The 23,634-nt window shown below is 32.7% G+C and overlaps 1 protein-coding gene across 10 annotated transcripts in view; it reads right to left on the minus strand.

Annotated features, from left to right (window-relative positions):
* Nucleotides 1–23,634, minus strand: part of TBC1D4 (TBC1 domain family member 4) — a 196,701-nt gene that overhangs the window by 33,824 nt on the left and 139,243 nt on the right. For 5 of the 10 annotated variants that reach the window (XM_031958483.1, XM_031958482.1, XM_031958488.1 and 2 more), the window contains exons 8-12: nt 18,968–19,087; nt 12,716–12,790; nt 11,113–11,339; nt 9,053–9,220; nt 4,792–4,818 (exon numbers count right to left, since the gene is read on the minus strand). In XM_031958483.1, coding sequence (XP_031814343.1) covers nt 4,792–4,818; nt 9,053–9,220; nt 11,113–11,339; nt 12,716–12,790; nt 18,968–19,087 — 617 coding nt within the window. The remainder of the gene's footprint in view (nt 1–4,791; nt 4,819–9,052; nt 9,221–11,112; nt 11,340–12,715; nt 12,791–18,967; nt 19,088–23,634) is intronic. The other 5 variants (XM_031958485.1, XM_031958484.1, XM_023500545.2 and 2 more) reach the window with 3 other exon arrangements.

The following is a 23,634-nucleotide window of genomic DNA, read 5'->3' on the forward strand; positions in this document are numbered from 1 at the left end:
TTGTATTTACCCAAATGTTTACTTGTATATCTCAAGAGAATAATAAATTCTTTAGGATGGGAACAACTGGTCTTTTTGAGGTACACATATCCATAGTACCACCATTTTTTCCTTTGATTTTTTTTCCTATCGCCTATCACAGTATCTAGCATATAGCAGTTACTTGTAAATGTTTGCTGAAGTGAACTGCTGAAATAAACTGAATGATTTTCTCTATCTAAGTTCTACTTCAATGATGGTTCATGCTATGTAAGTAAAGTAGGATTGTCAAAAAGATTATGCCAGTTTTAAGAAGCTGAAAAGCTTTAAGTTGGTAATGGCTAACCTTAAATATATCGTAAAAGGCCTATAAGCCTAATTGCTCATTGGAAAATATGGGGGTTTTTTATTTTGTTTTGGCTTTTTTTGCCACAGGAATTCACAAAACACCCAGGAGTTGTGATATGCGTCACAGGACAGAAGCCTCACACTGATGTAATCATATATTCTTAAATAACTGATGTATATGTTATTCTTCACTTCCTCTTTTGAGAGCACTGGTATCTATATTCTCCTTTTAGGGATTGCTAAAGTTACCCTTAACTAGGCTGCCTGTGATAGGATTTAAACACCCTAATCTGCTATTACTATACTATATTCTCTATGCATTTAACAAAAGTGTCATGAAAAATATTTCCTGAGATGAACAAGTAAAACAAATTTTAAAAGAGCCTGCTTATCTGCTCAATGAATGTGAGAGTAGTGATGTATCAAGATAATACTTCTAAGAATTTATAAGTTTTTTGTTTATTGTTCAATTCAATAATTATTAAGCTTTATTATATGCAAAGCACTGAATAGTAGGAAGTTTAGTAACACATAGTTCCTATGTTCATGAATCTTACTAACTAGAAAAAACACATAAACAGATAAGTAAAATAAAAATAATAATAGAAGATAAATGCACTTGAAAGTAATTATCAACTGAATGGATTAGGGAGGGACTCATTGAGAAGATGGCATTTGAATTGGGCTTTAAAAGATGGATAGAAATTTAATAGGCAAAAAAGCATATGGAATGTTCTAAGCAAGGTAGTAGAATAAGCAAAAGCATGTAGGGGGAAAAGTACAAGGCACATTTGGATATTTCAGTTTGGATAAGTTTTATAGTGCATAAGGAGGAGGATGTATTATAAGGCTGAAAAGATAGGGCACTTTAGTCAGCAACTACTATCTCTCTTTGGGCATGAATCTTTCATTTAAGATAATAAGACTGCAAGACCTGTAATGGGACATTAGTACAATGGGTAAAATACTGTATCTTAGTGTACTTATAAGATTGTTGGATGGTTTCTTTCTTAAATTAAAATATTTTTTTTAAAAAAAAGTTTCAATTATGTAACAACTTGATAATTAAGCAACAAAAACAATTAAGTAACAAAAAAGAAATATAGTAGAGATGTATTCATTTTATGGCCAATAAGTTAGGACAGTTCAATTTAAAGAATAGGCTTTCTAATAGTTACTGAGTTACTTCTATATAGCTTTAACTCAAATAAAAATCAAGATAAATTAATTCAAAAATTCAATAAAACTTTGGCAATTTAATAATACTTCAAAGTTCTTTCCATGTAATCACTAATTTTCTCTTCAGTATTTGAAATACTAATAAAATGAAAGACTAAACTGGATTGTCTTGATGTCTTTAAATTACATTATAAAAAACAAAATCTTCAGAAAAAATATAAAATAGGTAAATGAAGCACATTTTTATTACTCAACATTTCATTATGGCTCATTTCTTAACATAAGTAGCTTAAAGGAAATCACTGAACTAAAATTTTTCTTCTACTTTCAATATAGCTTTTACACTGATAAGCACAAACAAAAGTTTTGATGTTTATTAGTTAACTAATTAAACCTATGCTCAGAAGCTAATACATAAAATGGCTTAAAACACTCTAATTAAAGGATGAATATGCAAAAGAATTCAATGACTTTAAGTATTTAAAATTATATTTTGAAATATTATTTTATTTTCCAATTGAAAATTTAAAGACTGCAATTACAGAGTAAGACTGATAATATGGTTTCTTTACCATTTTATTATTTAGTAAATTTTTGTGATTTACTGTAGCATTTTTTTCACTGTAGCATTTTTTACTTTATATTCAGTCCTTCAGTTATTTGAAATCCTTGCTTCTAAAACCAGGAGCACAAAACATCAATCCTAAGAATCAAAACTATTTGAATTATTCTTTATACAACTGTGTTTATACTTAATATTCCTTCATTCCAACTCATCCAGGAATAGATTATAATAAAAATTATTCATGCCAAGGCATGAAGAAGTAAGGTTGGAAAGTAGTGGATATTTTTCAAACTCTGATAATGGTTTTCATTTCTCCTTTAATTAGGAATTAGATATGCAAGATATATTGTAAAAACAAGAAGATAACATGATTTTAGTACAGCTTTGCATTTCATTTAAGAAATCTTGAATACTTAGGGGGACTGGAGCTTAAATTTTTTACAAATTTTTACAAATTTTAAAATTTTTACAAATAAAAGATGTCTTTTTTCTATAGCCCTTCTACAGGCCTAGTTAAAAAAAATTGTAAATTCTTTGAATTATTTTATTTTCTGTCATTCCTTTTTTTTTTTTTTAATACTGAGAGACTATCAATCTTGTTTCCTTTCCTTCTGGAACAATAGTATTTTAAAAAGTAAGCATGTATGTGTTAATATGTCAGAAGTTCCATATGAAGTGCATAACCAAAACAACTAATATTCACAGTATACACACACACACACACACACACACACACACACACACACACACACATACACACGCACATCAACTTTTCTCCCTCTGTTGTATTTTAGTTTCCAAAAATATAAAACATTTTACTCAGTGAAAAGATCTATGGAAAATATTCTATGCTAACAGTTTATCTACCAGAGAGGAAAACTAATCAACAGAATAAAACATGAGAAATCCTAATGAAAATGGATTATGATAATATAATAGTTATCTACAAGACACAAATGCAATTCTTTTTCACAGTCATCTAGAAGGGACAAAAAGAATCTCAGATTCCTCTTCCCATTACACAAAGTGGGGAAAATCCTTCTCTCTACACGCAATCAACAAAAAAAAGAGGGATTTCATGCTATGAGTGGGATATGAACTAATTAAGTTCAAAAATAATTTTGAACATACAATAGAGTTAAAAAGCACAAAATTTCCCAATGTGAGCTACTAAATTAACATGATAAATCCTAAACAAAATATAATAATACACCCATTAAATTCAAGATGTTTTAGTGACTATGCACTGGGAATCAATGATTACAATGTCTCCAATTCTGTAAAATGCTAGCACTACTACACATCACATTAACTCTTTTTTGAATATGAGGACTAATAACAAAGTAGAAAATAGCTTCATGTGTCATTTTTCTAAAAAAGAATTTCAATGGATATTAAAGAATATACCCCATCGGAATTAAACATTTATTGTGACAATTTTGATAACTAAGAAAAGATTAAATGAAAGCTATATGTAAAACTAAAACAACTTAAAAATTATAAAAGGACAAAATTAAATCTGCAAAATATGATGAACAAGAAAAGAACTATTTACAAAAGGAGCAAATTAAATATTTCTCTTTCAAAATATTTTGAAAGGTTTCATAAATATGCTAAAAAAGATACAGTCTCTGAAATATGATAAATCAATTCATTAAATTATACTTCATCTCCATGGACTTTCATCTTCATGCAGTTTTGCTATCCTAAAACTTTTACTGACTAAATAAATGTAGATTTGACCTGCTGTATGAATAAACTAATAGAAAGCACAGAGGTTATATTAAGTCGATAGAACAATGAAAAACATTAATAACACAAATAATCAAAGTAGTGAACTTCCTTTTCTAAAACCCAGACTAAAAAAAGACTTCTCAGTTTGAGTAAGTAAAACAGATAAATTCACAACCTTCTTACAAAGGTCAAGAAGTAGAATAATGAAGTTGAAAAACTGATTTTACTATGTTTTCAAAGATCATTACATCTACATGAAATCTAGCAAATAATTCTCAACTATAGTTAATCTATCACAACTTACTGACATTTATCTACAAAACATATGTAAGGGTCAAAAGGAAATGAAGATATTTTCTTCTGAATTATCAAAGATGTAGAGTCAAACTCTTATCTAAGAGTGAATAAGAAACCAAGATCCAAGACCCGGCCTTACTTTTCTATGAAGTTAGCTTAAAGGGATCTGAAAGTCCTTAGAGGGTCCAGCCTGATCCACTGATGAGTACTGAAATAGTCAGAAATACTTTATTCATCTGATAACCATCATAAAATTAATGAAAAAAATGTTATATTGGGAGGTTTTTTTTCAGCTAACTATAGTGTTAAGATCCACAAAAGAAGGATCTTATTATTAATGTTACCAGTCTTGGGATGAAGGCCATAGTACTTTTCTGGATAGGTCAACTTGGAAAAGAGTAGAAACAGACTTCTCATTAGGATTAATATGAAAAAACTCATAAAGTAAACTTCTTGAGAACAGAGAACACATCCCCTTAATTATATAACTCCCACAGTATCCAAACCAATGTCATGCACCCAACAGATAGATACCCAATAAATGTTTTAAAAATAAAAAAGATAGAAATATTAAATAATATAAAAAACAGATGTGTAAGGAAAGGGGATTAAATGACAATAGGAACTAAATAAAATCAATGAGCCTTCTTCCTTCATGACATATTAGCATACTTAAAACTTCCAATCACCTTGATTCTGAAGCAGAGTCCTTCATTCTAGTCAACAGAAAAACAAGGAAGGGCATTAGCACAACAATAAAGATATTATGTCTAAAATCATGGTAAAGCACTACAATGCTTTGTTTCAAGACCCTATGATGATTTGTAGATATAATTCAAATAATAATGGCACCAAATTAAAGCTTACACTATTTTTATCAGTGAATGTGAGAAAATTATTTCAGAACATCTTGACTAGGATATTTCATTTTCCTAACAGAGAGTAGTAAAGATGAAGATGAAGATGATGAAAAATGAAGATGAATAATTATCATTTACTTTGTATTCATGAACTTTGATAGTAATAACTACAAAGTTACTATTACAAGCCATTATTCTAGAAGCTTTTAGATAAAATTTTAAGAAGCATCACAACAAATTAACATAAAATACATTAGATAAACTGATTATTTTGCCACCATGTTTCATTTTAGAAATGAGATAAAGTATATTTATTCTCCTTTACTTTTTACTTCCTATACAGCTTATACCACGTACAATAATTTAAATACCCAAGATTCAAAATAATAGTTCTGAGAAAGTATTACTTCTTACAGTTATTACACTTACTGTGAGCAACAAAAATTCATAAATTCATCTACTTTACTAGAGCACTGTGCATTATTCTCCTATTGCTTAGTATTTGGGTATCTTGCTTGGTCACAGATACTCAGAAACCCATGAAGTATATTAGGAAACTACTTTCAACTAAAATCAAAATCATTTATTAAAATTTCACTTTATCCCTACTCTCACACATCATAGGTAAAGATTAAGATGAAGCAAACTGTTGTTTGGGATACAAACTTAAGAAATTGTCCAACCCCAGATTTCTGCAGGTCATTTTAAGTAGAGGATGTCCCAAAAGTCTTAAAGCAGTTTTAAAACTTAAAACTGCAGGGGCAGTTAGGTGGCTTAGTAGATAGAGCACCAGTCCTGAAGTCAGGAGGACCTGAGTTCAAATCTGATCTCAGATACTTTACACTTACTATCTATGTGACCTTGGGTAAGTCACTTAACACCAATTGCCTCAACAAAAAGCAAAAACAAAAAAACCCAAAAAACTTAAAACTGCACTGGGAATTTCAAGACATCCAGTATATATGATCATCACAATAGATCTTAGAAAGTCTTCCTACTGTTTGGTCTGAAAGGTTTAGAGCTCTTTGATTTGGGGTACTAAGATACACGATAGTTATAGAAAAATAAAATAATTTCACAAAAAATGATTCCAAAACTACTAGAGTACTCCACTATAAACATGGCCTTTGAAGTAAGTCAATAGACAAAACTATAATTTCCAATGAAATTTAATGTGTACCCCTGGATTCTATATTCCCCACATCAAACCAGTCTAGAGAGAATATGCAAATGTGAATATCAGAATCTAATTCTAAAGAAAAATAAATATGCCCATACTTTAAAATGATATATAATAAAAATTTTGAAAGGTAAAATAACTGTTTTTATCTTCTCTATTCCCCCATCCAAATTTAATCTGCAATATTTTTTAACAGACTTTCTTATTTGGAGGCATAACATTTTTACAAAATGGGATTCTCTCTGCTATTTCTCTTCTCTTCCCACCAAAAAATAAACAAACAAAAAAAAAAACCCTGATTTATCCAATACTGTCCTTAGGTACCTCACAGGCTTTATCGCAAGTCAATGACTAGAAGTAGGGATAAATGAGAGGACAAGGTACTGTGCAAATAAAGCCCTAAATGCTTACATTTAATACCTATGAACACAAAAAAGAGCACTCTAAATTCACTGAATACTTTACAAGGCTTGTTCTGTTTAAATATTTTTTACCACATTAATTTAACCATCTCCATTCCTTCCCCAATCTCTCTCACTAGAAATAAATTCTATCCCTAGTGTACAGCAAGTTCAGATTCAAAACTACACAGGTTGAAAATTATCTTTTCCATCCAGTGTGGGCAAAATACATTTGAAAAGCAGAAACTTGGTGTGGAGATCTCTGAAAATGGAACTAGATATTAGAGCTGATGAAATACTTTATTTTTTGGTTAATACATGGTTGCAATATGAAACATACCCGACCAAAATGCCACATAGATTCATTGTAAATGTCATGTAAGTTAGTTATTATTCCCTCTCTCCTGATGAACTATAAACATATGTAAATATATATGTAAAATAGTTGCCATCCTCAAAACTATAATCACTACAGCTTCTTACAGTCAAGTCAACAAAGAGTTACTACCTCCTATTCTTCACATGCTAGAAGAACAGAATATGACAGTGCAATTTTCAAAGTTGTCAACTCCTATACTAAAAGATCCTTACTCACTATGAATCAGAATTTCTCAAAAACCACTGTAATTTATGCTATAAGTATAAACAAAAAATTTAGATCATAGCCACCAATGCATGTTTCTAGAATGTCTTGGGCCCTCTTCTCTCTCCAAACTATTTCACTTAGTGATCACATATGCTCCCATAGTTTTATTTATCATCTCTTTGTTGAAAGTTCTCTAATATACTTATTCTGCCCTCATCTCTCTCTGGACCTCTAGTATAATTTCCAACCATCTACTGGATATCTTGACCTAGAGATCTCATAGAAATCTTAAACTGAACTTATTTTCTTCCCATTCAAACTTCCTTATTACTATCCAAGGAGCAATCATTCTCCCAATTACTTCAGGCTCAAAACCTAGGTATCATCTTCATCTCTTCACTCTCACCTTCCATATCTAATCTTGCCAAGGCCTGTTGATTTCATGGGTTACCTTGTAACATCTCTCATGTACATCTCCCTTCTTTCCTCTGACATTGCTATTGCTACACTACAAGCCCTCATCACCACATATCCAGATTATTGAAATATACTGCTGATCAGTCTACCTGTCCTAAATCTTTCTCCATTGCACTCAGATGTACTTCTAAAGCACAGGTCTGACTACGTCACTTCCCTACTCAAAACTGCAGTGACATTCTATTTCCTCCAAGATCAAAAATCAAGTCTTCTGTTTGAATTCATGTCCTTCATATCCTAGTCCCCTCCTACTCTACCAGTCGTCTTACATCTTACCGCTCACCTTGTACATCTCAATATAGGAGACACTAGCCCCCTTGCTCTTCCCAAAACAATACACTTTATCCCCCCAATCTAGTCATTTTCAATGGCTGTCCCTCATGCATGGAATGCTCTCTCTTCTCTTCTCATTTCCTGGTTCTTCAAAAACCTCAACTAAAATCCAAATTTCTTCACAAGATCTTTCATTGTTTTCCCCACTGTTACTGTCTATTTTCTGAAACTATCTTTCATTTACATTGTATATATCTTGTCTGTGCATAATAATTTGCATGTTCTCTCTCCCATCAAACTGTAAATTCTTTGAAAGAAGTCTTTTTTAACCTTTGTTTTTTAAAAAGTATCCTACCATTTAGCACAATACCTGAAATTTAATAGGAGATTAAAAAATGTTTACCAAGTAAGATTATCATATACATTGCTTTTAAAAGGAACTTCATAGTTTACTCTTCTCATGTACTATTATAAATTGTGACTGACCATCACAATGAGTAAACAATTTTTAAAATTCCCTTTTTTAGAATGAAAAATCACCATCAAACCTCTCCCCTACCCCACCCCTTCACTCCTACCCATCCATCCAATTGTTATTTAGAATTGTGAGTTCTGGAATCCCATATCCATTTAAATGCAAAAAATTAGATCCATATAAAAAAATTGGTCAGGTAAATAATTAATTCCTTCAACCACTCAAAAAATGACAAACATGCATCAATCATTTTTCTTAGGCACAGTCATTTATCAGTAGCTTTCAAACTTTGTTCTAAGGAATTATGGAATTTCAAAAGGCAGGTCCAGGGATTTATGAGAAAAAATTATTATTTAATATTATCAGCTCTAGAGGCCTCAAACAATCTACCACCACACCCATGTTTAAGATTCTGAGGTCTGGGGAGAAAATTAAGATAGGGTTCACACTAGAAAAAAGCATGAAAACTACCGATTTTATAATGATTCTTCACTTTGGTTAATCTTCTACTTTCAAAATTCTCATTAGGCTACTCAACCCAGAAACAAATAAAATATTTAGGAAAGCAAATTAGAAATTAGCACAAAGCAGTATATATAGATGTCACTCCAAAATTTATTAATTTTTATTAGCATATCAGTATACCAGAAGCACTCTAGAAAAAATTTTTCTTTGCCAACAGAGGCTACTGCTCTCACCTTATTTCATTTTCATACTGTGGGGACAGTCTACCTGAACTCTGGTAAAAGCTTTTCAGGAAAGAGGGGGCAGAGAAGGAAGGGGCAGAGAAGGAAGTATGAAGACTTGGAAGACTGGAAGAAGAAGATTTACTCTCCTTGTGAATGCGTCGACCTGATAGAAGAACGCTAAGCACAGAAAATACAGCAAATTTGTTTTAAGTTATAGTACAACAGTTAAGAATTTTATTCACTAAAAAAAATCTTTTAAATAGCCTTCTGATATCAATTAATTATCTAAGAAAAGAAAGTATGGAATTGGACCTGACAGGAGAAAGCTAACATTCTCTATATGCAATACTCTTGCTTCATAATCTAATGTTATGCTTCCTAATGCCATATCTCTTATATCATGCCTTAGTCTTTAATGCATTCTAAAAAATTTTAGGATAAATTATTGTTTGTTTTTCATATGTAAAAGAAATTTCATGGGAAATTATCACAGGAAATAAATTCCACAAGAAAAAGTAGGTTGTCAGTACTTCAAAGGCCTGATTATTTTAAATAAAATAGTAAGCTTTTCTGAAAATAAAGAACTAACAATTTTTTTTTTTTGCTTTTGGAAATCAGAATGTAAATTTCAGTTTACTGTAATACCAATTTTCATTTTCTTTGATCTTGTTTTGTTCATCCAAGGTACTTAATAGATGTAGTCCATGCAGCACTAGAAAAAAATAAATCTGCTAAACAGTACTGCATTGCCACAAACAGCTCAACTCAAAATGTTTCCTTATTCTCATAGTTTTAAAAATATAAGTTGATAATTATTTTAACTGACATTCTGAAGGGAATTTTGTCTGCTTGTTTGGTAACTAAAGATCCACTTAGTAGAAGTGTTCCTACTAAATTTTAAATTTATGAATCCTGGGAAAGAAGAGATTGACTGTCTTGGAATACAAATGTAATTTTTGCTTTATTTTTCTTCATAATATATTTTACATTAATATTAAAATAATATTTTTTATATTTTATAAAAATAAAAAAATATGAGCCAAAGAGCAATCTTTACAAAGGAAGAAATGGAAGTTCTGCTTTATTTTACTTAGTACCCTATAGCATTTCTTTAAAACATTTTTTGCCACCTTTATGTCCTAATAATTTCTGGAAATTAACACTAGAAAAGTTGTCCTATATAATCAATATGAGATTTAAGTCTCATCCTAATGCCTATATCACATATAGCATCTATCACATATCATCTAAATAACTTCTTACATATAATGCAGAGAAAAAATATGAATTCTAGCAAATTTTTATTTCAGTTACATAGTGAGAAGAGAAGAAAGTATTACATATATACATTATTATAGAAACCCAAAACATAATTTTAACACATATGATAAAGTTGACATAATAATAAATTCTGAAATAATACATCACAAATTCTTAGAGTAGCTTTTTCAGGTTGCTATACTTCCTGTCAACTATGGTATGCACTGCCTTTATTATTAAGGCAAATCATTTTATTCTAGAGGGAAATCCAAAAGGGAAATCCATCTCTTATATATTATTTTGCACTTAACAAAATGATTACCCCAACTTTAAAATTAATCTAATAGATGCTTTTATCTAATCATGTGATTTTGTGTGAACAGGAAGTTTCTAGTAATTAGTTATTTTAAAATTTGCTGACTTCATTTCTTTGTAATTATTATCTAGAAACCATTAACTAACTTGTGCAGTCAGCAAATTTCAGTCAAAATAACTGCATGATAACCCTCTTTAATCTTTTCCCTTTATTAAACATAAACAGTTTGTTGATATGTGTTAAACCTCTGCTTAGAGGTTTTCTGTTAATTGGGGTTTTGTGAGTTCTTCCAAATAATATGCATAATGTATAACTTGGACTAGCTAATATTAGACTACCATCATTTAACATACTGATAGATCTATAGAGCGCCTTTCTCCTCCTTCTACAGAAAATAGGACATGATTTTTAGTGTAACAGCATTTCCCTCCCAGAACAACTCTCACCAAAATCAACACTGCCAAGTCTAATAGGAAGGAAAGTTCAGACTCACCTGCACTGTTCAATGGAATTCTGTCTCAGGAGAGGAGACTGAACACCCTGAGATCGCCCATCCTGTAAAGCGATCTTTCTCTTTGTACTTGAGGGGGGATGGCTGAATGTGTGTGCCCGCCTTCGGAACTGAGGGGAGTCTGAGTCCTCTTCAGGGAAGGTCTGCCAGGCCGGGTACAGCGGAGAGGCTGGCGGGGTGCCTGGCGGGGAGTCACCTGGTGAGCAGTCCTGAGAAGAGATCAAAGGGGAGTGAGGCCTTGCCTTCTCACAGAAAGCATGGCAGGCCTGACAAGAGAGAGCTTACAGGAGAGAGGAGGTCTCTTCTTTTTCCTGGGTCATGAGCAACTTGCCTCTTTTACTTAAGTCATGCTGCACGCTAATCAGGAGGAGCATGACCAACTTCTTTGGAGAAGCTTGCTCTGAGACAAAAGCCTCCGCAAAGACAGACCAAAATGAGAAAGTGGGGATAAGACAAGGTATTCTTTCCTCTGACACTTTGTGGCAATAAAATGCTGTAGTTACTGTACTTCTGCTGTTGGCAGAAAGATGAAAAGAAATCATGACCAAAAGCAGGTGGGGTTCGTGTATGTGTCTGCTAATTTCCTTGACACATCAGTCGCATACTTCCTGTACTGTCAAAACAACATAACACAGTCTGATTGTCCAGCTTTAACAGCAGCAGAATCAGGAAAATAAAATAATAAAATCTATTAGGCATCCTTGTCCCCTGGATAGGCTATTGTCCAACTACATGTTGCCTGAGATAAACTGAAAAACATGAAAAACAGGAAATAAATGAAAAGTGAGATATGCTGGTATGTGTCTCACATTGCATGGACAAGTCTAACAAATCTTCCAATTCAGATGAGTACATTGTTTATGTGTCACAGAATAGTCACCATATGTCATGTTTTTTAGATTCCTAAGACCAATAAAATTCGAAATAAATTCTTAGCTATGGAAACTCCGCAAATAAAAAGTTTATTGAAACTAATTTTTATAGGTTTTAAAAGAAATTAGTTTGAATAGGCTTCAAATTGTGACATATTTTTAAAGAAATTTACATGAATATGCTTCAATTTTCAGGATTATCAAGAATCAGGAGAAAAAATGAAAAGGATATTTTCTAAAATAAAAATATGAGTATGAAGTTGAAATTAAGGGAAAAAATCAAAATTAGCTCTAAAGTTCAACAAAACTATATTATAACAACAGCTCATTATTACATGAATTTGTATTACTAAGGATAAAATTGCATCACCAAGAAGAAAAACTCCACATAGCAAAAAAATATTATTGTAACCCAACTAACCTATAAAAAGGGAAGATATCTATTGTCCCCAAGCACAAAGTCCAAACTGAACTCTTCAAGATCAGTAGTACATGAACATGTTACCAATCCAGTCAACTTAACAATGTTAAATACAAAAAAAAAAAAAAAAAAAAAAAAAAAAAAACCAATGTTAAATACATGCTGAAATGTAAAAAAAATGATGAAAATTCAAATATTAATATGTATCCTATACTTTATGCCACACAAGACACATTATATTATCTTATATATTACTAAAAGCTGCAATAGATATTCAGCCTTCATTTGGTACCTTCTCTGATGCAAGACTGTTGGACCTTTCAAAGCTGTCCATGCTTCCTAGACGACCTCTCATTCTGTTTGCTCCCTGTGGGAAGAGAAGAATTAAATATTTTATTTGGTTCTGTATCTCACTCCAGAATCCTAAAAGCTAGTTTGGGAATGTTATCTTATGCTGCTGCTGAGCTGACAGCCTTATATCCATACACCATAATGACACATTTGTTGGAAACATTTTTGTTAGAAATAAAATAGGAATCTATCAATTGGGAATCATATAAACAAAATGTTTTGATAAATAGATGTAAGAATATTGTTGAGTGGTTTTAAAAAAAACATGAATATGAAGAATTGAGAGAATCACAGGAAGACTTATGTTAACTGATGCCAAGAGAAGTAGACATGACAAAGAAAATAATATATACAGTGACTATAACAGTATATAAAACAAAACCTGATATTATGTCATTAGAGTGACCAAGAATGAATCCAGAAGTAGGAAGCTACTGGTATGGAATAATACACATATCATCAAAGAGGTTTGATTAGCTTTGCTAACCTACTTTTATTTTTTCATTTATCTTGAGATCATCTGATAGATGAAGAAAAGGATTATATTAATAAATAAATGTGATTTAACAGAAAAAAATATCTATGATAATCATTTCTCATTGTTGAAATTGGCACAGTGGATGGAATTCTAGGCCTGGAGGCAAGAAATCCTGAGTTCAAAGTTGGCCTCAGACAATTACTAGCTATTTGACCCTAAGAAAATAGCTTAATTCTGTCTGCCTCAGTTCCCTCAACTTTAAAGCAGGAATCATACCTTACAAGATTATTGTGAGAATCAAATGAAATAATATTTGTAAAGTTCTTAGCCAAGTATTTGGCACATAGTAAGTACTTAATCAATACTTGTTCCCTTGATCATTCCTGATTTTATAGGAAAACTTATGTAGCTTATCCAACTGGGGTTAAACCCTGGTTTCTCTATTTCCCATACTTCAATATTCTTTCTACTTTACTATAACACCTCTATATAAGATGGAAATAAGATGACAATAGAAGAAATTTGGCTTTTAGTTTTTTCTTAGAAAGAATAAATATGGATGAAGATAAACAAGAATATCCCAAGAAATCATCCTTCCCACTCTGTGGAAAGCACGGCAGGAGGCATAGAATGACCTCTGAAGCTCTTTGGTAAATTTATGGATGATTTCTACACCCTGTACCATGTTAATCTTAGGATTTAGAGTTATAAAGAGTCTTAGGGATCATCTAGCTCAATACTCCAATTATATAGATGAGAAAACCAAAGGCCAAATGGGTTAAGAAATTTTGTCCAAGGTCATATAGGCAGCAAGTGGCAAAGGTTTTAATCTATTACCTCCACTCCCAGATTTATGCTTTGAAGTCTTTGGACATTATAATTTGTTGAAAAGGAAAATTGGAGGATAAAGGAAGCATATAAAAAGCCTGGCTTACCCATGGCTCTTAGTGATAAAGGCCTGCTCTACAGGCCTGGTGGGCTGTGAGAAACTTTCTCAGAGCCTAGAAGATCATCCCTTACACATTAGCTCATAGTGGGCCTTCTGTCAAAACAATGAACAAAGGTGCCATTCATTTAGTTTGTACTGGTCTGAATTTCTAATTAAGCTCCACTCTCCTGGGACAGTATCCAGAATATAAAGCATGCTATAAGTATGGTAAACAGGTTAACACTAACAGAGGGCATCCTGCTCTATACTTCATAGAGTGAGGTACCAGTTTAATCTGGAGAAGAAAAGACGCCCTGGAGATAAGTTAGCTGTCTTTAAGTATTGGAAGAATGGTCCTGGAGGAGAGATTAGATTTGTTCTGTGTGGTCCCTAAGGACAGGGACCACAAATCAAAATGGGAAAGGAATTTCATTATTTAGGCTTGGTGTCAGAAAAAACTTCTTAATGGTTAAAACTGTCCAAATTGGCATAGACTGCCTCCTGAGGTGATGAGGTTTTTCAGCAGAGCCTAGATAACTACTTAAGAATTATGTTACAGGGGGTTCATTTATAGTTTTATTATATGCCCATTGAGGTCCCTTCCAATTCAGAAATTTTGTGATTCTTCAAACAAAGCTTCACAAAGGCAGATTTAGAATTGAGAGAAGGGAAAACATCCTAACAATTAGTATTGCTTCAAAGTGGAATAACTTTACCCCAGATATAGCTAGTTCTCCACCAAAGACATCTTCAAGCAGCAATTGGACACAGTCACTTTTTTTGGGATGATATAGAGGGCATTCTTATTAAATTATGGCTTGAGAAAGGTGGTGTAAAATCCATTCTAAATCTAAGATCAGGAATGTTGGTGTTTCAAGGAATTAAGAGTAGGAATTAGAGGCAGTAATATGGTACGGTGTATAGGGCACTGGCCCGGATTCAGGAAGACGAATTCAAATCTAGCTCTATATACATATACATATACACACATACACACTGTCCCCAAATTCAAATGGGACCTTGAATTGGTTAAGGAAAAAAAAAAAAGCAACCTTGCACATTTGGCTAAGATTTCTATTTTTTTCCTGAATTAGCAGTTACCATGTTTTAATTAAAAATACAAGGATTATACTGGAATGTAACTGAGAAGCAGAGCACATGTGAAATATTGCGTCTTCCAATATGCTTATAGTCCTGGGAGAGCCTTTATGAGAATAGTAGAAAATTCACAATTAGAAGGAATATCAATGAATCTAAATGGGGGTCCAAAAGAAAGACATAAAGTTGAATAAAGACTAGGCAGATAAAACTTTGATGAAAAGTTTCACGCCTATAATTCTATAGCATAACAATGAATGCTCTACAGTTTCTTATTACCAAATATATATTTTATTATCCCTAATTCACAGATGAGGAAAATGAATTTCAGAAGAAATGAATGACTTATTCAAGGTCATATCAAGTAAGCGCCACAATCAGGATCCAAATTAGCCTCCTGACTACTTATGTAGCACTCTTGCTATTACTAAGTGGTGCAGTAGATAGATCAATGAACCCAGAGTCAGGAAAACTTGAATTCAAATCCAGTCTCAGATACATTTACTATCTTGCCTAACTGCCTAGGCAAGTCACTGGACCTCTGTCTATCTAAATTTCCTCCACTGTAAAACAAGGATGATAATGTTTATGTTGCAGTATTCTTGTAAGGATCAAATGAGATATTATTTGTAAAGTGTTTAGCATAGTGTCTGGTACCTAGAAGACATTTATTTGATTGTTTATTTTCTTCCTTCCTTCTTTTGTTTATTTATTTTTTGTTTGCTTTCTTCTTTCCTTTCTTCCTTCCAAGCAATAAAACACATAATTATCATCACTACCAGAGAAAAAACAAGCAAAGAGCTTGTTTTCACTGATAATGTCAATGACACTGACAATGGCCTAGCATATTCATGGTTTTTCATGTAATAAAAACTAAAACATTTATTTTACAATTCTAATTGGACCTGCCCATGAAATGTTGTAAGCAGAGAAAGTCAAATGTTGTCACACTAAATGTTGTCATACTTGGAAACCTGCTTCTTTCATTAGATCCTTAATCTGAAATATGCTTATAACTAGATAACTGGGATATACCAAATTACTAATTTGGTAATGCATGTATCAATGTTTTCCTTGCCTCATTTTAAATGGCTTATAAGCTTCTCCACATATTTAACAGTGATCCTATTTCACAAATAGTTATAGTTAGCTATACAGTATATCTTGACATCTAAAAATGGCAGTGATTGTAGGTTAAACCATATGACTAGAACATCATTGTTATACCCACTACATAACCCAAAGAAGGAAAACTGGCAAGTCTAGATGTTTAAAAAACAACAACAAACTCTCTTTCACTAAATAAACTAAAATACTACATGAACTATTTCCAAATCACAAAAAAAAAAAAAAAAAAATCCTATTCTTTTTTGCATGGTTTAAGAACTTGTTAAGACTCACAATTTGAAATACCTTGGAACACCATCTTGACCAAAACAGGTCTGCTATTCTATTACTGGGAATGGTTTATAGGCTATGTCAGTCTTATCAATGGAAGCATGAGAATCTGGTGGGATAAAAAGGAAAGACTTCAAACCCCCTTGAGCATCAAATAAAAGAATGTAAAACTATCAAAGAAGCACAGAAAACTGGAACTACAAAGGACCTCAGAGAGTATCTAGTCATTTTGCTCTCTATAAAAGGAGTAGATTGAATAAAGTGACCTCCAAGGCCTCTTCTAGCTCCTTGATCCTCTGATCCTAATGTAATTCTCAAATGAAACATAAAACTACTTCATAACACCCCAGGATAAGTAACTATCTAGTCTAAAGTACCATATACCAAAGAATTATTGTGAATTATTACCTACAAATGGAATTCCTTTTTTTTCTATCACTATTTTCTCCATAGTTCATTAAATTAGGGTGTTTGAATATAAAGACCACCAGTAAATTTTGCTTAAAGTTATTATAATTAGAAATGTAACACATGAGTATAGATTAGACAAAATTCTTTATGATACAGTGAAATAAAAGCTTAGCGGGCAACTTCTTTTTGATGAAATGCAAAGTTTCTTGATACCAAAAGATAAGAATAATAAATTCCATGTGTGGTAATATGGAATAAATATAATGTCAAATCATTAAATATTTGATGCTTTGGGTTTTTTGGAGGAACAATGTAATATGAGTGTATACACACACACACTTTCTTGTCCTACCATTAAGAAGTTCTAAAAATTACTGAGCAATAAAGATTATTGTTATTCTATGAGAGCATCTCAGTTTAATTCAAACATCATTTGTTTCATTCCTTTTTAATGACCCTATTTCATGGGTCAACATTCCCCACCTCCTACCAGATACTTTCAAGGCATACTTTTGTTTTTCTGTCTTTTCTAAAGTGGACCTTCTGAGATTCACAGAACACACATTACCACATGCAATAAGGATGGACCTTGAGGAAGGTCACTGAATAGTTTCATTTCCTGCATCCTTCACAAGATCTCTTTAATCATTGATACTCTGCAAGGACTTATTCAAAATATAATTCTCCCACACCCTCATACTCTCTTCCTTTAAATGATTATGAGTTCCCAGCCATCACTGTACCAAACACCATTCCCTATCACTTGACTTCTTACCCTCACTCCCTTCAAGTTTACTTTCCAAATACCCCACTTTGGATTTGCTTAATAATTCCACTATGCTCTCTGAAATGCTATAACAAATTTATTTTCATCTTAAATCTTTCCTATACCACTCTTTCCATCTTCTAGAAATCTGGCTGTCTTCTGCAACCCTGGCCATCCTTTCCAATATTAACTGACGTCCTCAAATTCTCTCCTCCACCTAACTTTCCTATTATTGTCAAGGGCTCCACCATTCTCCTGGTTCCTCAGACTTGAAACTTTGGTGTCATCTTTACTCACTAATACTCATAATTCATACCCAATCTACTGTCATGTCTTCTACCTTTATATCACGTCTGATATTTTTCCTTCTCTCCACTCACATAACTATAGGCTCTAAAACACTTAATGTTTGTGGATTCCAATAGACTTGGGATGGAAAATGCCACCCACATCCAGAGAGAGAATCATGAAGTCTGAATATGGATCAAAATATAATATTTACATTTTTATTTGTTAGTTTTTGTCTTTATCATTGTTTCCCCTTTTGATCTTTTTTTTTTTCTGCACAACATAATAGGGAAAAATGTTTAAAAGAATTGTGTTGATTTAGCTTAATTAGGTATTTAGCCTAATATAAAAAATAAAAATAAATAATCACATTGTTGACTTCTTTATTTCTACTATTAATACTAAAGTATATATAATATTCTAATAAATTTGTTTCTCACAATATGTACTTCTTGACTTTTAAGATTTTTCCCTAAGATTCCAGACAAGTACAAAAGAGGAGTTTTATAACAATATTTTTGTAGTAAAATGCACTGAGTTCTTCAAGGATTAAGATTTTAAATATCTTGTTTCCATTTTTTAATGCCTATGTCTCCATTACCCAAACTCTACAGATAATTCAGGTTTAAGAATCAGCATAATAACACCAGACACAAATATTATGTTTGCAATTTTCTTTAAACTAGAGTTCACTTAAAGAAAAGTATTAATTTTGATAATGACAAGTAAAGAGTCTGTTTGCCTATTTAGAAAAAAATGAAACAGTGTATATTGATTTACAGTTAATATCACATAGAAAAGTACTTGACTAGCTTGTAAAACTCACCCTTGAGAAGATATTTTCCAGAGAGCTGGTCAAGGATCTCTTAGCTTTGTTTTTCAAAACATCAAGTTTGAACCTGCCACTGCTGCCCACATTTTCAGGAACTGCATTATTAGAAAGAGTCTACAAAAGAACAAAAATGAATTTTGATTTTGAAATAGAATCACAGAAACAAATGAAAGACACCTTAGGAGACCTCTAGTCTTGATCCCTTCCTCATCTCAACCCCTGCCACCTGATCTTAACAAGATGCTAAAGTCTGAAATGGTGAAGCAATCAGTGCCAGAAAATTTCAAGTAAATAAAAAATGGGCTTAGAGGCTAGGTGTTCTAACTCTCAACACTGTTCTTTTCACTACATCACACTGTCACATTTAATTATGCTTGCCTGCTTTGGGCTTATTGTACATTTTAGGCAACCTAAGAATCCTACTATAGCTGAAGAAAGGATATGTTTCAGTGGCACAAATTATTTACAAGTGGTATATAAAGAATACAGTTTCAAGTGTTAAGTGCAAAAATAAAGAAGGCAGTAAGAGAAAACGCTCAAGTTTTTATGGTGTATTTCTTCTAAAGATCATGAGAAAAAATTACATTTGATAGGACAAGAATAACTATAATCTGTCATTTTTAATAAACTGCATGATTTTATAATAAGTTGACAGAGGAAAACAGCAGTAGGACATTCTAATAGACAAAGTACCACTCAGAGAATAAGTAGAGCTATATTTTATTTCTAAAGGTTTTTGCACAGGTACATTGAAAGCACACAAGTAAAGCATTTAATCAGTCAATTGAATTATCCATGGGCAAGTCCCTTAACCTCTCTGCCCATAGGTTTCCTAATCTATAAACTCTTTAAAATGAAGCTATTGGATTTAATTCCTCAGTTTCCTCACCCATAAAAAGAAGGAACTGAACACTTCTACCTATACAATAGAATACCAGCTACGTACAAGATACAATCAATCTTCAATAGTCCTGCCTGTAACTTTTGTGACTTCAAACATTCCTGTGATTTCATTACATGAGTAACTTCATTTTCATGTTCATGTTGACTACCATGCATATTCCTGGCTAGATGTCATAGAGAAAAAAAGAGAAGCCCAATGAGTATTAGTTTATACCCACAAAAAGAAGACAAGTATTAATAAAAAAGTTTTTGAATCTGTCTAGAAATACTAAAGTAACTTAAAATGTTGGAAATGAAAAAGGTGGTGGTCACCTTGCCTTCCTGTGGATGCTAATGTGTCCTGCCTCCTACCCCTGCCTGGGTTGCTCTGAGGGTGCAACTCAGATGAATCAGCCAGACTTCTAAAGGAGCTCTCCCCAAAGCTTGTGCTTTTGATAGAGAACAGTTCAGCCACAGAACAAAAAGGAGATTCGATATGCAGGTTGCCTCTTTCCCTTTTTCACCTCCAATTTCTTCTGACATCACATTGCTCCAGTCCCTCACCCCCTGTCCAGCACTGTCTCTCCTTTCCCCTGTATGTATGAGATTTTTTTCATGGTTGCTGTGTTAAGAAAATTAATTAAATTAAATAAAAATTTTAAAAAATAATGCTTTGTTATAAGAAATTGTATGCATAAAAATGTACCTTTAGCAAGCTCTAGAAAAAAGACCATAATTTTGGGTGACCACATAAGCCTAACACCCTATTTCCTAAAAGTTCAAAGAATCAAGATGCATATTTTTTACTTTCACAATATTTTCTAGGACTATTACCTCCCTAAAAGTTGACAATTGACTATAATACAGACATGATACAAAGAGTTATAAAATATGGTCCTTTTATTAGAAGAACTTATAGTTTGATTGGGGACTTGTGAAATACAGATTAAAAAGGCAAAACGAGTGGTATAGATCAGTGGTGTCAAATTCACACAAAATAGATTCCTATAGGCTATATATTGAAGTAGAAACTAAGGACAAGCAATCAATTAAACAACAAGCATTTGTTAACCACCTACTATGCAGCACACAATCTGCTAAGCAGTGGAGATATAACAGAGGCAAAATAATTCTTGCCTTCAAAAGACTGTAATTCTAAGAGTGCTAAGTCAGAAAAGCATTCATGGAAAACAAGAAAATTAAGGGGTGTCAAAAGATGGATAGAATTTCAAAAGTGATAGGAAAAAACAGAAAGACAGAAGATATGATCTAAGCTTTAGAATATATGATCTAAGTTTAAACATGAAAGGAGAGAATGTGCAAAATATATCCAAAATACAGACAGAAGATCAGTCTATCAGAAGAAAGATGAACACACAGAAAAATAAAGAAAAAGGCAAGATAAGGGCAGACTACAGAAAATCTCAAGTGCCAAAGAGTTTAGGTTCTACCCTGTAATTGATGAAGAGTCTCTGTAAAAGTTTATGTATCAGGGAATATTATGAAAGAAATGTTCTGGAAAGAATAATTTTCAGGACGGAAAGGAAAAGATATAAGTAAGGGAGATGAGTTAAGGTGGTTATTGTATGAATCCAGATATCAATCAGCCAATAAACATTTATTAAGTGCCAAGCAACATGCTAAGCAGTCCTTTTCCAATCTTAAACCAATAATCAGTTGTTCCATGTTCAATTCTGTTGCTTCTTGACCAATACTGGTTCTTAAGAGACAGGAAAGATGATCTGGTATTTCCATCTTTTTGAGGACTTGTCTGTATAAAGCCAGAATTCTAGAGAAGCATACTTGAAACAAGGTGTTAAAACTCAGTGGAACTGATAAAACAATGGTTATCTAGTTTGGCATGGTGATTAATAGTTCTCTAGTTCGGTACATGTACTTAATACTTAATATAGTTCTACAAGATTGACTTGACACCTATGATGATGTAATTTAATAGAGTATATAAAAGCCAACAATGGCTGGAAGAGAGACATTCACTCCATCTCCCCCCACCCTGGTGACTGGCCTGTCCTTCATTTCTCCACTGAGACCAAGACCCGTCTGAAGGACCTCCAGAAACCTAGTCCAGGCCCCAGGAAGGAGACAGATTGTGAAGGGGACAATAAAGAATTTGGACTTTATCCCTGGCTATTCTCATGGAGATTACTCAGCTGAAACAAAGGTTGATCCAAAGACCTCCAGAAAGCTAACCATAACATTACACGTGTCACATTTTGTTGTGATCTACATTGTCAAAGGCTTTAATGTAGTCAATGAAGCAAAAGATCTTTTTTCTAGAACAACCTGGCTTTCCCCATAATCTAGCAAACATTGACAATTAGGTAACTAATTCTTCTGCCTCTTCAAAAACCAGTCTGCTCTTCTGGTAATTCTTGGTTCACATACTGCTAAAATTTATTTTGCAAAACTTAAGCATACTTTTGCTGCCATTAGAAATTAGCACAACTGTTTAGTAATTTGAACATTCCTTGCCTCTGCCCTTCTTTTATATTGAAGTGTAAATTGGTCTTTTCCAATCTAGTGGTCAGCACTAAATTTTCCAAATATGCAGGTTTAAGACTGGAAAAGGATTACAACAAATCTATAGGTTGTCATTTATTTATGTAATTTGCATATAAAGTACATCATGGAAAATACTGGTCCAGGAAAATCAAAAGCTAGAATTAAAGTAATAGGGAGAAGTAGCAACAATCTCAGATACACAGGTGATACCATGCTGATGGCAGAAAATGAACAATTATAAAAAAGTATCTTATTAAGAATGAAAGAGAAGAGTATGAAACCCAGTTTAAAGCTTAACATCAAAAGACTAAGACTTGGCAAAAGGTCTCATCACTTCCTGGCAAACAAAGAAGAAGAAATGAAAACAGTATCAGATGACATATTCTTGGGCACAAAATGCAGACAGAAACTATAGCCATGAAAGTAAACAACACTTGCTCCTTTAAAGGAAAGCTATGGCAAATCACCTTGCCAACAAAGTTTGTAACCATAGATTTTCCAGAAGTAATATATGGCTATGAGAGTTAGAGTATAAAATTAGGCACAGAAGAACCTACAACTTTGAAATGTGATGCTAGGAGAGAATTTTGGACATCAAGATTATATCAGTCAATACTTAAAAAAATTAATTTAGACTAGTCATCTGAATGTCAAATACTGGAGCGCAAACGTAAATACTTGGGCTAGATAATGAGAAAACAGGACTCTCTGGAAAAGACCCTGATGTTGGGAAGATTCACAGGGCTGACATAGTGTGAACCATGGGAGTCACAAAAAAGTCAAACACAACTGAATCACTCAACAATAACAATAATGCTAAGCACTGAGGATGCAAAGAAAGACAAAAGAAAGTCCCTGCCCTCAAGAAGCTAACCATCTAATTGAGGAGACAAATAAGTATTTACAAACAAGCTATATATAGGGGGAAATATATATATATATATATATATATATATATATATATATATATATATATAGGAATAAAATATAGGAAATATTTAAGAGAGGGAATGTACTAAAATAAAGAACTGGAAAAAGCTTCTTATGGAGGTGAGGAGAGGTAGCATTATAGGCATTGGGGACAGCCAAAGAAAATACAAAGTGATAAGGAACTCGGGAAGAAACATATGAAAAATATTATGATAGAAGAATAAATAGAACCTGGTGACAGACTAGATATGGCTAAAGAGTAGGAACCATTTATGAAAAAAATTTGAACTTAGATTACTGGAATACTGATAATAACACTGGCAGAA

This window comes from Sarcophilus harrisii, chromosome 3 (assembly GCF_902635505.1).
Source record: "Sarcophilus harrisii chromosome 3, mSarHar1.11, whole genome shotgun sequence".
Taxonomy (NCBI): Eukaryota; Metazoa; Chordata; class Mammalia; order Dasyuromorphia; family Dasyuridae; genus Sarcophilus; species Sarcophilus harrisii.